We start from the raw sequence: 15,066 nt of genomic DNA on the forward strand, positions 1-15,066 counted from the left end.
AGTAAAAAACGCCCATAAAAAATGACGGCCGGCATGCAATCGCCCGTCCAACCTATGCTGTATCGCGATGATGTCAGCACGTCTGCCACCCGACGTACGTTTCGTTGTAAAAAGACTTATTCATGGGGATAATCAAGAGATTGGGATCAGTTCTGATTAGGAAGATATCACTATTTAGGAACATGCAATATTTAGTAACCCCCCCCCCCCCCCCCCCTTTTTATTTTTATTTTTTTTCTAGAACTGACTCTAACGTTGCTAGTATTTCTCATTTTGTAGACTCTACTGTAATCTTTTACAATCTCTTTAATACTTCCTCATCACCGGAACTAGTGTCCCCATTGGAAGGTTTCTCCTCTATCACTTTTTTGGGGACAACCCAAAATTTGGGGTTTTCTTTTACTTTCAAAGAAAATGGTAAACAGGACAAATAGGGCGAATCTCCACAGACAGCACTGAGAATCCCTCTCAACACTATACAAAACTAAAATGTTTTGCCTTTTTAGTTATGCTTTAAATAGATTTTCATTTTTTTTAAAACAGATTTTACTGGCACTAACTTTTGGTGTCACTCATATTCTCATGCTTTTCCAGAGGTCCAATTCTATCATCCTTTTTTTTTTTTTTTTTTGTCCCCCCCCCCCCCCCCTATATCCTTCTAACTAGAAATTCCTTCCATTCCCCATAAACCAACATGTTTCATTTGCTTTTTGCAGCTTCATCAGCGGTTAAAGAGTGCTAAGTGTACAAGTGCTTAAATGCACTGCAACAGGTTAATGTTACAGAGATCTAGTGCTTCATGTACATTCGACCGTTATTTGCCGCAGCCACGGGAAAATGCGAAATGTGTCAAAATCACGCCAAGATTTTTCTTTTGTTTTTCTTTTGTTGCGTTTTTTTCCACAACTGCCAGTCAAAGCGTTCCTATCCTTAACACGATTCTTCCACGTTCAGGACAAGGAGCTTGAACCTCCCCTAACAGCAGCAGCTCCTAAACTCTGTTATGTGTACACTGACACAGGCTTTTAAACTCAAGTTTTTAGGAGCTGCTATTGTGCATGAAGCCTTCCGCTCATACCACTGCCGCTCTGATCCACAACCGGCGGCAGAAATACCCAGGGCCTCCAACAATAGACTTCCATAATGGTATGCTTGGTGCCAAAGTGGGCAATTGCCAAACTCAAGTGCTGTCATTTAGAGATGGGGAAGAGTCCTCCTTCAACAGGTTATTATCATAGCCAGGCGTTCCCTTAGCTGGAAGTTTCAAAGCACTTAAATTGGTTTTAAAGGCAAAAGGTTTTTTTATCTTAATGCTATGCATTAAGATGATTAAAAACCTTCTGTGTGCAGCAGCCAGATCCCCCCCCCCCCCCCCCCATACTTACCTGAGGTCCCAGCGATTTCCACAGTGTCTCAGCCGTCCTAGATTCTCCTTCCTGATTGGCTGAAACATTGGCTCCCGCTGCTGCAGGGGAGAGAGGGGGCGGTGTCGGGTTGGGGCTCCGTGTCTGGACACACGGAGCTGTGACTCTGCTCGGGTGCCCCCATAGCAAGCTGCTTGCTGTGGGGACACTGAACAGGAAGGAGGGGCCAGGAGCAGTGACGAGGCACCCAAGAAGTGGAGGATCCAGGCTGCTCTGTATAACATGTTTGTTGTTTGTTGTTTTTATTTCCTATAAAAATAACAAAGCCTTTACAATCACTTGGGTGCTAAAGCAAATGCCGTTTGCAGTACTTGCTGTTAGGCAGACGTGTTGCTTTGCCCATTGTGGCATTGATGTTTTTGTTTACTTTTTTTTTTATTTATTTTTTTTACCTAATGTATTCACTCAAGTTTTTTTATTTTATTTTTTTTTTCTGATTTTGACAGCGTGAAAAGGTTGGAACCCCTGGCATGTTTTACTGCTATCCAGGGCTCTGTTAGCGAGATTTCATAGTTTAATATTAATACATTTTTTTTCTACACCCTGCTGCAGATTTTGACCTTGTGTGGTGAAACCTATGTAGGCAGGACAGGAAGTGAGAGTAAGGGCCGGTTCACACTGCAGGCGAGGCGAGGCGACTCCGACTTGCCTCGCCGCGACCTCAGCGGCAACATGCAGATGACTTCTGTATAGAAGTCAATGCAAGTCGCCCCGAGGTCGCCCAAAAGTAGTACAGGAACCTTTTTTCTGAGTCGGAGCGACTCGAGTCGCTCCTCTCAGAACGGTTCCATTGTACAGAACGGGGGCGACTTGCGAGAGCGAGGCGAGGCGAGTCGTGTCGCCTCGCATCGCCCGCTGTGTGAACCGGCTCTAACTCTTATGGAGCACCATATAAAAACCTTACAAGGGTTCCAATCTTTCCCCATTCCAAAGCAAAATGAGAAAAAGATTTTTGGCTTAACATACACTTTTTAAAACACTCTTTAACTTGATACTAAAGACTTTGTTTTTTTTTTTTATTTATTTTTTTCTCCTTTTAAAAATAACAAATATATTTTATACTTGCCTCCTCTGTGCAGTTGGTTTTGCACAGAACAGCCCAGATCCTCCTCTTCTCGGGTCCCTCTTTGGTGCTCCTGGCCCCTCCTTCCTGTTGAGTGCCCCCACAGCAAGCAGCTTGCTTTGAGGGCAGCCAAGCCGTATCTCTATGTATCCATTCAGACACTGAGCTGTGACCCGGCTTCGCCCCCTCTCTCTCATTGGCTCAATTACTTAGACAGCAATAGGAGCCAATGGCGCTTTGCTGCCGTCTCAGCCAATGAGGCGGGAGAGTCTAAACAGCTGAGGCGCTCATACAACATCGCTGGTTTGAGATGGGGCTCGGGTAAGGGGGGGGAGGGGGGTGTGCGCTGCATGACACAGGTTTTTTATTTTGATGCATAGAATGCATTAACCACTTCAATACCGGGCACTTATACACCTTCCTGCCCAGACCAATTTTGAGCTTTCAGCACTGTCACGTTTTGAATGACAATTGTGCGGTCATTCTACATTGTACCCAAACTAAATTTTTATCATTTTGTTCCCACAAATAGAGCTTTCTTTTGGTGGTATTTGATCGCCTCTGAGATTTTTATTTTCTGCTAAACAAATAAAAAAAAAGACCGAAAATCTTGAAAAAAAAAAAACATGTTCTTTTTTTGTTTCAGTTACAAAACTTTGTAAATAAGTAAGGTTTTTCTCCTTCACTGATGGGCACTGACGGGGCTGCAGTGACGGGCACTGATAAGGTGGCACTGATGGGCACCGAAGAGGTGGCACCAATGAAGTGGCAGTGATGGGCAGCACTGATAGGTGGCACTGATATGTGACAGACACTAATAGGTGGCACAAATAGGCACGGATAGGCGACTAGGATGGGCACTGATAGGCAGCTAGGATGGGCACTGATGGGCAGCATTGTAATTTAAAGTTTTGTAGGGATGGATGCCAATCAGTGCCAAACAATAATGCATGCCTATCAGTGATGCCCATTGTGGGCACTGATTGGCATCCATTATGGGCACTGATTGGCATTCATTATGGGCACTGGCTGGCATCCCTGGTGGTCAAGGGGGCATACCTGGTGCTGGGCATCTTCTGGTGGTCTAGTGGCGTCCCTGGTGGTCCAGTGTGGGCATCCTCGGGGGGGCTGTGCTGATAATCGATCAGCACAGACCCCCCCCCCCCCCATCAGAGGAGCAGCCGATCGGCTCTCCTCTACTCTCGCATCTGGCAGACGCGAGTGAGGAAAAGCCGATCACCGGCTCTTCCTATTTACACTGTGATCAGCCGTGATTGGACACGGCTGATCACGTGGTAAAGAGTCTCCGTCGGAGACTCTTTACTTAGATCGTAGTTGGAGGGTGTCAGACTGACACCTCGCAACAACGACCGCCGCGATGCACGCCCCTGGGGGAGCGCAGCGGCTTAATATCCTGATCACGTCATATGACGTCCGGTCAGAATATTACAACCACTTTGCCACCATCATTTTGCTATATGGCGAGCAGGAAGTGGTTAAGATTAAAAAAAAAAAAAAAAAAAAACTTCTCCCTTTACAACCACTTTTTTGAATCTGAAATAGTTTTTTACATTTTATTTACTCGTAATGCACTGTAACTATTGCAGCTTCCTGGGTTCAGCTGTCACTGGGCCTCATTTTGTGCAAGGCACAGTGTCAGATGGAGCTGTTCTCCTTCTCCTTCTCCTTCTTCTCCTTCTCCTTCTTCTCCTTCTCCTTCTCCTTCTCCTTCTTCTCCTTCTCCTCCTTCTCCTTCTCCTTCTCCTTCTCCTTCTCCTTCTCCTCCTTCTCCTTCTCCTTCTCCTCCTTCTCCTTCTTCTCCTTCTTCTCCTTCTTCTCCTTCTTCTCCTTCTCCTCCTTCTCCTCCTCCTTCTCCTCCTTCTCCTTCTCCTTCTCCTTCTCCTTCTCCTTCTCCTTCTCCTTCTCCTTCTTCTCCTCCTTCTCCTTCTCCTTCTCCTTCTCCTTCTCCTTCTCCTTCTTCTCCTCCTTCTCCTTCTCCTTCTTCTCCTCCTCCTCCTTCTCCTTCTCCTTCTTCTCCTCCTTCTCCTTCTCCTTCTTCTCCTCCTTCTCCTTCTCCTTCTTCTCCTCCTTCTCCTTCTTCTTCTTCTTCTTCTTTCGTACCAACCAGCCTCATGAGATCTCCTCCATAATTTGCCATTATGTTGATCACATAATCAACAATTGGTTCCTGAATGTTAGTATAAAGTTAGGACTTAGAACTAGAAGGGTGCACAGGTTTGATAGACTGTAGATTGACATTCTCTCTGCCATGTCTGAGAATAATATTCTGCTGATTGTGATGAGGAACAAGGTTAACAATAACCGGTTTTATTTGTAGACTGTATGTGTGTGGAGCCTGACAGTCTATCAGAATCGGAAGAGAGAAAGGAAACCGGGGTGAGGCATCCTGTGAACTATGAGGACGATGATGAAGATGACCTCGATTACGATGAAGATGAGGAGGAGGATGATGATGATGATCACTTTTCAGGTATGTTGTTTCATTGATATTTGATAGCCATATTGATTGATCATTAATGGCCTTAGGTAAAGAGCATGTACCATTAACACAAGAAAGTTCTCGATGAAGGCGGAACTTTACTCCCTTATAAATTTTAAGGAGACTTGCGAAGAGGTAGTTAATATTTCATTGCAGAGGAGATGTATAGTTTATTATATTTTATTTATTTTTTCTTTTCCAGAAATATTATTTATGCCTACAAATTTCCCTTGGGGGGGGGGGGGGGGGGGGTTCGAGGTGGTTTCACTTTAAATTTTGATGTTCTCCTGAAAATACGAGCTGCCTGGCTTAATGGTGACCTCTGGCCTCAGTTCACTTCCTCAGCTGATGTTCCTTCTGGGATCTGTTGGTCTTCTGTGTCCCCAGTAGTGATGGGCTCAGGTGTGTTGGGGATCGTAGTCCAAACCCCCCAGAGCACTCCCACCTGGAAGCCAACACTGCCCACCACCAATCATGGGCAGTGATGCATTTCTCGGTCTGTGCATCTGTGTATATTTTTATTTTTCCCCCTTTTTTTTTATTTTTTATTTTTTTTAAAGTTCTTACTGATATCAAAATAAAACTGATATACCCTAAACCACATGTTTAGCTCAGCCATTGGCGGGGCCAAATCCTGCATTCTGTGTCTATAGATGCAAATGCTGGACTCAGGAGCGCGCTCTCATGGTAACCCCAACCCCCGCCCCGGAGAGCGCTTCTCCCAGGGGGTTAACCGATGGTGCCAGGAGCCGCCGTGGGATCGGGGCCGGCCACATTGTAGGAACTGCACAGTGGATGTAAGTACGATATACGTACATATAGTACGCATGTTGTTTTGTAAACCACCTTTTTTTTTTTTTTTTTTTTTTTTTTTTAATCACTTTAAAGTGGTTTTTCCACCCAGAAATTTTTTTTACTCACCTCCTAAATGACTGTTGATAGGGGGTCCCTCGTAGTCTACCTCCTTCAGTGCCCGGGCACTGACATCACTTCTCCTCCATGCCGCACAGTCATCTGGGACCTGTCACATGTCCCAGGTGACTGTGCGGCGTATCACAGCGAGCGGCACTGCTCGCGTATGCGTAGTGGGTCCTGGGCTGTGAAGCCACAGCCGGGTGCACAGTAAGAATGCCCGTGCTGAGCGGAGCGGGGAATGAGGGGGGGGGCTTCGTTCCCCCCGCATCGCTGGACCCTGGGACAGGTAAGTGTCCCGATTATTAAAAGTCAGCAGCTGCAGCATTTGTAGCTGCTGACTTTTTAACTTTTTTTTGGGGGGGGGGTGGCAACCCACTTTAAGGCTAATGTTACTCAGATCCATGAATATTTGTTTTATTCTCTGACTGATCTAGTTGTGATAAATGGTAATTAGGGTGGACTTTCTTTCTTTTTTTATAAAGACTGTTTCTGCGTGGATCCAGAACCGGTCCACAAGATTGAATGGAAGGAAAAGTTGAAAATTAAGGAAGAATTCAAAGAGGAGAAGATTTCTTCCAGTGAGTATAAATGAAAGATGGAACTTTTCTTGAATGCCAGCAACCAGTGCTGCAGCCCTTCCTGGGACATTTAGCTGTCAGCTGAGAATGTATACAAAGCGGCGGGATAACAACAAAGTGTAACTTACACTTAAGCTTGGTGCTCACTAAGGACCAGTTCACACCAGATGCAGTTCTGATCTTCTTCTTCTTTTTTTTTTTTTTTTTTCTACCTTCTGTGTGCGTGAGCCATGCTGATGTGCCCCCGCGCGCAGGAGTCTCAGCCACGGCACACAGCTCTGAAGAAACGGCACGGTGACGTCACCCGTTACTGATAACTAGAATCTCCTAAATGGTGCATGTTTAGGAGATGCTCATTTTACCTACAGGTAAGCCTTATTATAAGCTTACTTGTAGGTAAAAAGGAACAAGACTACTACTTTAGAGGGCTTTCACACCGAGCCGCCTCGGGTGTCGGCAGTCAGGCAGGCTTTCACACTGGAGTGAATGGAGCCGCTTTCTTTCGGGTGCTATTTTTAGCGCTGTAGTGCCTGAAAAATGCTGGCAGTGTGAAAGGGGTCTAAAAAATACAGGTTTTACGCTCGTGTTATGTCGTGAAGAAACAGCCATGGGCACTTGTGTGATGACGTCACATCAGGCTCACCCTACGCGTTTTGTCATAAAGTAGTAGTCAGGCTGAGTTATGCCACTCTCAGCCAGCCAATTAGGGTGGCCAAAGATGCGCAACCCAGAAAAGGACCTGGGGAAGATGTCAGAGATGATGGAAATATGGGGCACTTTGCTAGGTAAGTCTTCCATAATGTGCATATTATGGCAAAAACTCTGAGTTCCGACAGCGGAGTTTAACTCTACTTTAACTTGTAAAAGCTCCCATTGTGTAGTCATTAGTAACCCCTGACCCAGCTTCTCAAGGCCGTCATCTTGGATGTGATTTCAGCAGACTGGGCATTCACTCAAGTGACACTCTCTCTAGCAGTGTTTCTCAACCTTTTTTCAGTCGAGGCACCCTTTAAAATTATGGATAATCTCAAGGCACCCCAAATTAAAATGTAAAAATGTTTATAGTTCTACATACAGTGCCTTGAAAAGGTATTCATACCCCTTTGACATTTTGCACATTTTTGTCATGTTACAACCACAAACGTAAATGTATTTTATTGGAATTTTATGTGATAGACCAACACAAAGTGACACACAATTGTGAAGTGGAAGGAAAATGATAAATGGTTTTCAAATATATATTTTTTTTCAAATATCTGAAAAGGTGTTTTGTGTATTTGTATTCAGCCCCATTTACTTTGATGACCCTAACTAAAATCTAGTGGAACCAATTGCCTTCAGATGTCACCTAATTAGTAAATAGAGTCCATCTTTGTGTAATTTAACCCTCTCCGGCAGTTTAAAAGTGGATGAAGGCTTCTCATAGACCCATATAGAGTGTGGCTCAGGGTTAAATTTCCATAGCGTTAGTGGTAACCCCAAGCCACACTTGGCATTGCATTTCAGAATCCTGGTTCAACATACCTTGTCACCAGGATCCTGCTGTGTCCTCCGCCGGATCATCTGCCCATTGCTCTGCATGCCGGGCTCCTTTCCCTGCGAGTGTCACGACACATGGGGCAGAGCCCGGCGGCAAATTCAAAAAGTACATAACACATACAGTATACTCTAAGCTTACAGACATTACATACCAATACAGAATAATAAAGTATGATGAATACTTTAAGGCACTGCAGTGCAGCAACATCCACACATGCAGGACACCCAACATTGGAGGTGATTTATACTTGTACTAGTACTTAGTATTCCAATGTTTCTCTTCCCCCTCGCTTTCTCTCCTTCATTCAAGCTAATGTGACCCCAGTGCAGACGGAGATTGGTGGGGAGGCAAGCCCCGTTTTTCATCCGTGTTTTTTTTTATTATTATTATTATTAAATCATGTCATACCTCCACTGTGCAGCTTGTTTTGCACAGAGTGGCCCCGAACCTGCTCTTCTGGGGTCCTTTGATGACTCTCGCGGCTCCTCCCCACATCTGATAACCCCCTGTGAGAAGCATTTCTCCGAAGGGGTTACCTTGTGGGCACACTCTCGAGTCCAGCATTCCTGTCCATAGACGCCAGCCCTGCCTCCCTGGCGCCTGTGTCATTGGATATTTGATTGACAGCCAATGGCTGCGCTGCTATCCATCTATCCAATCAAGAGCCAAGAACCCCGGACAGAGAAAGCACGACCCCATGGGACAAGTTTAAGGGTTCAGGTAAGTAAAACGGGGGACTGGGGGGGGCGGTCAATGATGGGTGTTTTTTCACCTTAATGCATAGGATGCATTAAGGTGAAAAAACACAAACCTTTACAACCCCTTTTAAATAAGACACTGGGGTTGATTTACTAAAGGCAACTAGACTGTGCACTTTGCAAGTGCAGTTGATCCCAGAGCTTGGTAAATGAGGTAAAGCTTCACTTTGCAAAGAGTACCCAATCATGTGCAAGGGAAATAAAAAAAAAAAAAACATTGTTGCTTGCACTTGATTGGATGATGGAAGTAAGCAGAGCTTATATTACTTTACTAAGCTCTGGGGCAACTGCATTTTACCAAGTGCACAGTCAATTTGCCTTTAGTAAATCAACCCCACTGTCTGTGCTTTTACTATCATTGGGATAATGCAGGACCCTTCTGAAGTCACTGAATCATGTTTTACCACAGATTTTAGATGAAGTTTATAAATGTTGTGGAGCAAATAATACATTTCACTAGAAGATTGCACTGAATGAGAAACAATAAAATATGTTCTTGCCCACAGCGGATGTGACGACAGCAAAAAGCAATACCCAGCCAGTTGAAGGTGTTGCTGAAATTGGTAAGGGAAGATTTTTTTTCTATATATATTTTTATATATTTTAGAAGAATGTAAAGTGATTCTTTTTAAATATTTGTAATTTTGCTGGCCTCCCCGGCTGCCGGACATAGTAATGATGTAGTGACAGGCGATTGGAACCGCGGTGTAGGGTAGGGGACAGGCAGGTATCTGACACTCTCTAGAGACACTATAGGCAAAGCGGCAGATTCTTAAAAATATTGATAATTACTTTTGATATTACATTAAACTATATTCCTCACTGGGTGTGCAAGTATTTTAAAGTATAGGTCATAAGTTTACATCCCGCTGTGAGCTGCCAACACCTGCTTAGAGGGTTCTTTAGGGGTCTCCCAAGATCAGAGACAATTAAAGATGGCCCCATAGAACCCTTTGGGAACCTGCTGTACATTTTGCGGTCCACGAACTGAAGGTATTTCAGCAGGAAGCTACAGGTGTGATTGCTAGGTAAGTATGTATCTGAGGAGGGGGGCTATGTTGGCAGAGTGGGTGGGGGTCTAAAAAGGATAAATGTGTTCTGTTTTAAAGTGTACTTATCCTTAAAAATGGCCTGAACTAAAAAAAATTAAGATTTGCATGTTATATGAAACAGCTAGAAGTGTTAATTGTACCTTTTTTAAAATGTATCTCTTGGTTAGATATCCTTCTAAAAAATGGCAGCGTACTTCCTGGTATGTAAGGGTGCCTAGGTACTTCTGTACCCATAGCCCCATAGCTTTATATTTTCAGTGTGGGCTCTAAGGCACCTATGTGAATTGGATGCGGTTTTCTCTGCATTCAATTCGCATGATAGGAGATTGTGACTTGCTCTCTATGGAGTCGGTTCTCATATCTCCATTGCGGCTGCAGATCGGCTTGCACAGGAACAATGTGCGTCTTTGGCTTAGTTTCAGGGCCAAATTCAGGCAAAAATGAATCCCTGAAATGGAGAACAGGGATGCACCGGACCCCTACTGTGAGCCACATCTGTTGGAGGTGTGAACCCAGCCTCAGGAGATTTGATGACGCAACTACTGTGCTGCTCATTGTTCTCTATGCTGGAGGCTCTAACATGAGGAAGCAAAGCCCTGCCTTCTACTAAGATGGCCACCTCCAGACACAGGGCAAAAAATGGCATGGCTAATCAATAATTGGTAATGATCAGCTGTAAGGAGACCACATTATTGGGGGGGGGGGGGGGGGTGGAAGTTCATCTTTAATAAGCCCTGACATGGCTGCTTAAGGCCACAATCTTGGATACGATATCAGCAGACTCAGCGTTGTCACTCTAGTAACCCTCTATAGCAGAATTCTTCAAACTATGGCCCTTCAGTTACTACAATTCCCATCATGCCTAGTCATGTCTGTGAATGTCAGTTTTACAATGCCTCATGGGACGTGTAGTTCCGCAATAGTTAGAGGGCCGTAGTTTGAAAATCTCAGATCTATAGTTCCCCTTCACTCCCCTCTGGATGCAACAAAAAAGAAGTGATGCAGGGAGGTTAATGGAGGGGCAAAAGAGCTGGGACAATAATTAGACGCTCCCAGGCGAGGCAAGGATTATGACGTACTGGAAGTGAAGGGGATGTGCTAGAGAATTGACTCTTCCTGAAGTAGTCAAACTCATATGCGACTGTTCCTTTGCCCTCTGTATACCCATTTTTTAAAACCGCTTCCAGATTTCAGTTCTTTAAATAAAGCTTCAGTGAGAGCCTGACGACCACCTTTGTTGATCCACCCTCTTAAATACACTAGTTTCTTGGCCATTATGTTGTCCCAATGGCTTTAGACTAAGTTACTTCTTCGACTAGGTATGCAGATTAGGAATGCTGACTTAATTCTATTTTTACTAGTGTGTTGGTGTTTTAAAGCATGAAACCAGATAACTTGCATTTTTTTCGGAAATAAGCAATGGTCCACCATTCTTTCAGTACAGGGTTTCTTCAATGTCATGATATGTAAATCAGTCTATGCATTAAAAAATGATTCTGTATACTCTGCTCTTCTCGGTCTACTCCTTCTTTGATGGAGGAGTAATGGTAAGGAACAGCTCTTTAAATTACAAGTGGTTAACTTATCTTATATTTATTTTTATTTTTCTGCAGAGTGGATTGTAGAAGATGTGGTCACACCATTGCCCCAACAAGACCCTTCCAGCAAGGCAGAGGTAAACTACTGGTTTGTGAAGAGAGTGGCAACAAACAACCACAATGACAGGTCATCCCAATCCCCTTGTGGTCTTCAGTCGTCGCACACTAACCCATCTGTAAAGGAGCACCGTACTAAGCAAATAACTCCAAGAGATTTGCGGTTCATTTGCCCCGTGTGTCCAGAAACATTTGAGGGTGTGTCTGAATTCTTTGAGCATCAGAAAATCCATGACAATGTTTGTCCAGAATGTGGGGAACAGTTTTCTGATAAGTCGGCACTTGAAGGACATCTGTTACTGCACCTGGAAGACAAGATCCGCATATGTGAGGAGTGCGGTCAGTGTTTTGGCACGCAGGCCGAGTTGGAGACCCACATGAGGACCCACAAAGGAGATAGGCAATGGCTGTGCAATCAGTGCGGCAAATGCCTTTACTCCAAGTCTGGTCTCGACAGGCACCGGCTCATCCATATACGAGATAGACTTGTACCTTGTCCGCAGTGCGGCAAATGTTTTGCAAAACAGTCAAACTTCGAAATGCACTTGCGTCTCCACGCTGGCGAAGAGCTGTACCCGTGTACACTGTGCGAAAAACTCTTCCCCACAAAAGCTGCATGTGAAAGGCACATCAGAGCCCATACCATGGAGCGCCCCCACGCCTGCCCAGAATGTGGCAAGAGGTTCTTGTATAACGGCTGTCTGATTAAACACATGCGCGTTCATACTGGGGAAAAACCGTACGTCTGTGATCTATGTGGGAGACGGTTTGCCCAAAGCTCCAGTCTTAACAGCCACCGACGGCTACATGAGGATGAAAAGCCTTTTGTTTGTAAGGCATGTCAGAAGTGCTTTAGCAAGAAATTCAATTTTGAGATGCACATGAAAATTCATGCCAAGGAAAGGCTGATAGAGCAATTAGCTCGACTGAAATGTGACAGTGGTGATAAGACCCTGGCCCTTTCTGGGGAGACAAATAATTATAAACCTGCTAATGATGCTTTGTTTACTGTGAAAACTGCTATGGACATCAACGTTGGTGTTTCGGCCAGTGAAAACACTAGTGGAGATGTTGACAAGATCCCAGATTTTGATACCTTGCTTGGGGTTAGGCCCACCGGAGAGATCATGTTGGATAAAACTCCAGTTAACGATGCCTCGCTTAAGTCTAAAGATGACGCTGTTAACGACGTATCTTTAAGAGATGCTACTGGTGCACCACCCATTAAAGAATCCTTGTTAGGTGAGGGCTTTATAAGAGATGGCTTAGTAGGCAACACAACAGATAAAGATGTCTCGTTAAGTAATGCGTCCATAAGCTATATCTCACCTAGCGACAGGCTCAGAACAGGTGTCTCCTTGAATGAAAACGTATCGATAGATGTCTCTCTTAGTGAGTCGTCTATCACAGATGAATCATTTGGCGAGATGTCCGACGACGACCTCCTAAATGAGGAGCCGTGGAAATCAAATCCGGAGGTACGTCCACACGTCTGTGCTGAGTGCGGGAAGAGCTTCCTCTCCAGCGGCTGCCTGGTCAAGCACATGCGGACCCACACGGGAGAGAGACCTTTCGGCTGTCCGGAATGTGGAAAACATTTTGCGCAGAAGTCCACGCTCAACTGCCACATTAGAAGTCACACGGGCGAACGCCCCTTTTTGTGCCCGATATGCGGCAAAGGCTTCACTAGCCAGTCCCACGTTGCCCGTCACCAGGCAGTTCACCGGTCAGGCCAATTCTCATGTAACGGGTGCGGAAAAGAGTTTACGGTGAAGTCTTATTTGTTAAAGCACCAAAGGAGGACACGCTGTGTACAAAAACTCTAACTTTACCTTTTTTTTTTTACTTTTTCTTTTGTTAAATATAAATAGTTTACTTTTGTTAATATCTATGTTTTCTGTTTTTATTCAATGAACTGTTTTCAAAATGTTTTTGCCTTTTTTATCTATAGACATATTCGGTGCCTGGTTTAATTATTAAAATGTAATGTTTTCAGGTGCTGCAGATTACAACGTATGACCTTTACTGTAGCCAATCCCTTTCCAATGTTGGTTCCTGCATGTCAGTGGGTGGGCAGGTAAAGCTGAACAGCATCAACTTTGCTATTGTTCTGAGGCATTGAACTTTAAAGTGGTATCAAAGGCTCAAGATTTTTATTTTTTTACCTTCATGCATTCTATGCATGAAGGTTAAAAAATAAAATTAAAAAACCTGTGGATTTGGTCCCATCGATCCTCATTGGCTCCTGCTACCGTCAATCAGCCAGTGAGCCAATGAGGAGAGAGAGGGCAGGGTAGAGTCATGGCTCTGTGCCTGAATGGACACGCAGAGCTGTGGCTAGAGAGCGAGCCTGCCCACAGCAATCGGCTTTCTTTGGGGACACTTGGGAGCAGGGAAGGGCCAGGAGCGCCAATGGGTAATGTGAGAAGAGGATCGGGACTGCTCTGTGCAAAACCACTGCACAGAGCAGGTAAATATAAAATGTTTTTAAAAAAAAGAACTTGCCCTTCTTTAATATCACTTTAAGGCCTGTTTCACACGGGCTGCAGCTTGTATAAGCGCAGTGTGATAAGCAGTCTTTGAAGCTTTTAGAGTACCATTCAGCTCCAGTTTGTAAATGTAAACACAGATCCTCATGGGAGTTTTGAATGCCACTTTAGGCCGGGTTCACACTATTACGAATTGGATGCTGGATCCTTGCATTCAATTTGCAACAGCAGAAGATTGTGAATGGTTTTTCTATGGAGCCGGTTCACATATCTCCGATGCAGCTCCGGTGCAAATTTGTACAGTAGTCCTGTGCATCTTCTGGTCTGTTTCAGGTCCAAATTCGGGCTGAAATCGGACCTGAAACGGTGAACCAGGATACACAGGACCCCTGCTGGGAGCCGCATTGGTATTACGTGTGAACCGAGCCTTAAGCAAGCTGCTAGCAGGCTTTAGCACTTCTTGAAGATTCTTGAATGCCTTCTGAAGTCTGCTAGCAGCTTGCTTAACCACTTCCCACCCTCCATATATCAAAATGACGGCCGGCCAGAAAGTGATTCTGTTATCCTGACTGGGCATTCTATGATGCCCAGCAGGATAATCCGCAGTCCCCACGGGGCGCAGTGATCTGTGTGGTGTGTCAGTCTCACACCGCATTTCTGATCAAAGTAAAGTGCCTATGACAAAGGCTTTTTACCACGTGATCAGTTGTGTCCAATCACAGCTGATCAGTGCAAACGGGAAAAGCAGTGTATCGCCTTTTCCTCCACTCGCGCTGACAAGTGTGAGTAGAGCAAAGGCGATCGGCTGCTCTCCTGCCGTGGGAGGTGGGGTGGGTTGATCTGCACTGATTATCTGTTCAGCCTACCCATGACCACCAGGTAAGCCCACCAGGGATGGAACTCTGTGCCCATCAGTGATGTCTGCCAGTGCCTCCTGATCAGTGCCGCTTATGAGTGCCCATTAGTGCTGCCAATCGGTGCCTGTTAGTGATGCATACAAGTGCCTCATCAGTTCCCATCAGTGAAGGAGAAAACTTATAAAGTTTTGTAACAGAAACTAAGAAAACTTTTTTTTTTATTTTTTTTTTCAAA

The 15,066-nt window shown here is 44.8% G+C and overlaps 1 protein-coding gene across 4 annotated transcripts in view; it reads left to right on the top strand.

Moving 5' to 3' along the window:
- Positions 1–15,066, top strand: part of LOC143984248 (uncharacterized) — a 104,830-nt gene that overhangs the window by 48,783 nt on the left and 40,981 nt on the right. For 2 of the 4 annotated variants that reach the window (XM_077484531.1, XM_077484533.1), the window contains 4 exons: positions 4,826–4,978; positions 6,385–6,480; positions 9,285–9,341; positions 11,444–13,497. In XM_077484531.1, the coding sequence (XP_077340657.1) occupies positions 4,826–4,978; positions 6,385–6,480; positions 9,285–9,341; positions 11,444–13,311 (2,174 nt within the window). In that variant the 3' untranslated portion in view covers positions 13,312–13,497. Of the gene's footprint in view, positions 1–4,825; positions 4,979–6,384; positions 6,481–9,284; positions 9,342–11,443; positions 13,498–15,066 lie in introns of those variants that run through there. The other 2 variants (XM_077484537.1, XM_077484543.1) reach the window with 2 other exon arrangements.

This window comes from Lithobates pipiens, unplaced genomic scaffold (assembly GCF_037356315.1).
Source record: "Lithobates pipiens isolate NorthernLeopardFrog02 unplaced genomic scaffold, aLitPip1_a1.2 Scaffold_1, whole genome shotgun sequence".
In the NCBI taxonomy this organism is placed as follows: Eukaryota; Metazoa; Chordata; class Amphibia; order Anura; family Ranidae; genus Lithobates; species Lithobates pipiens.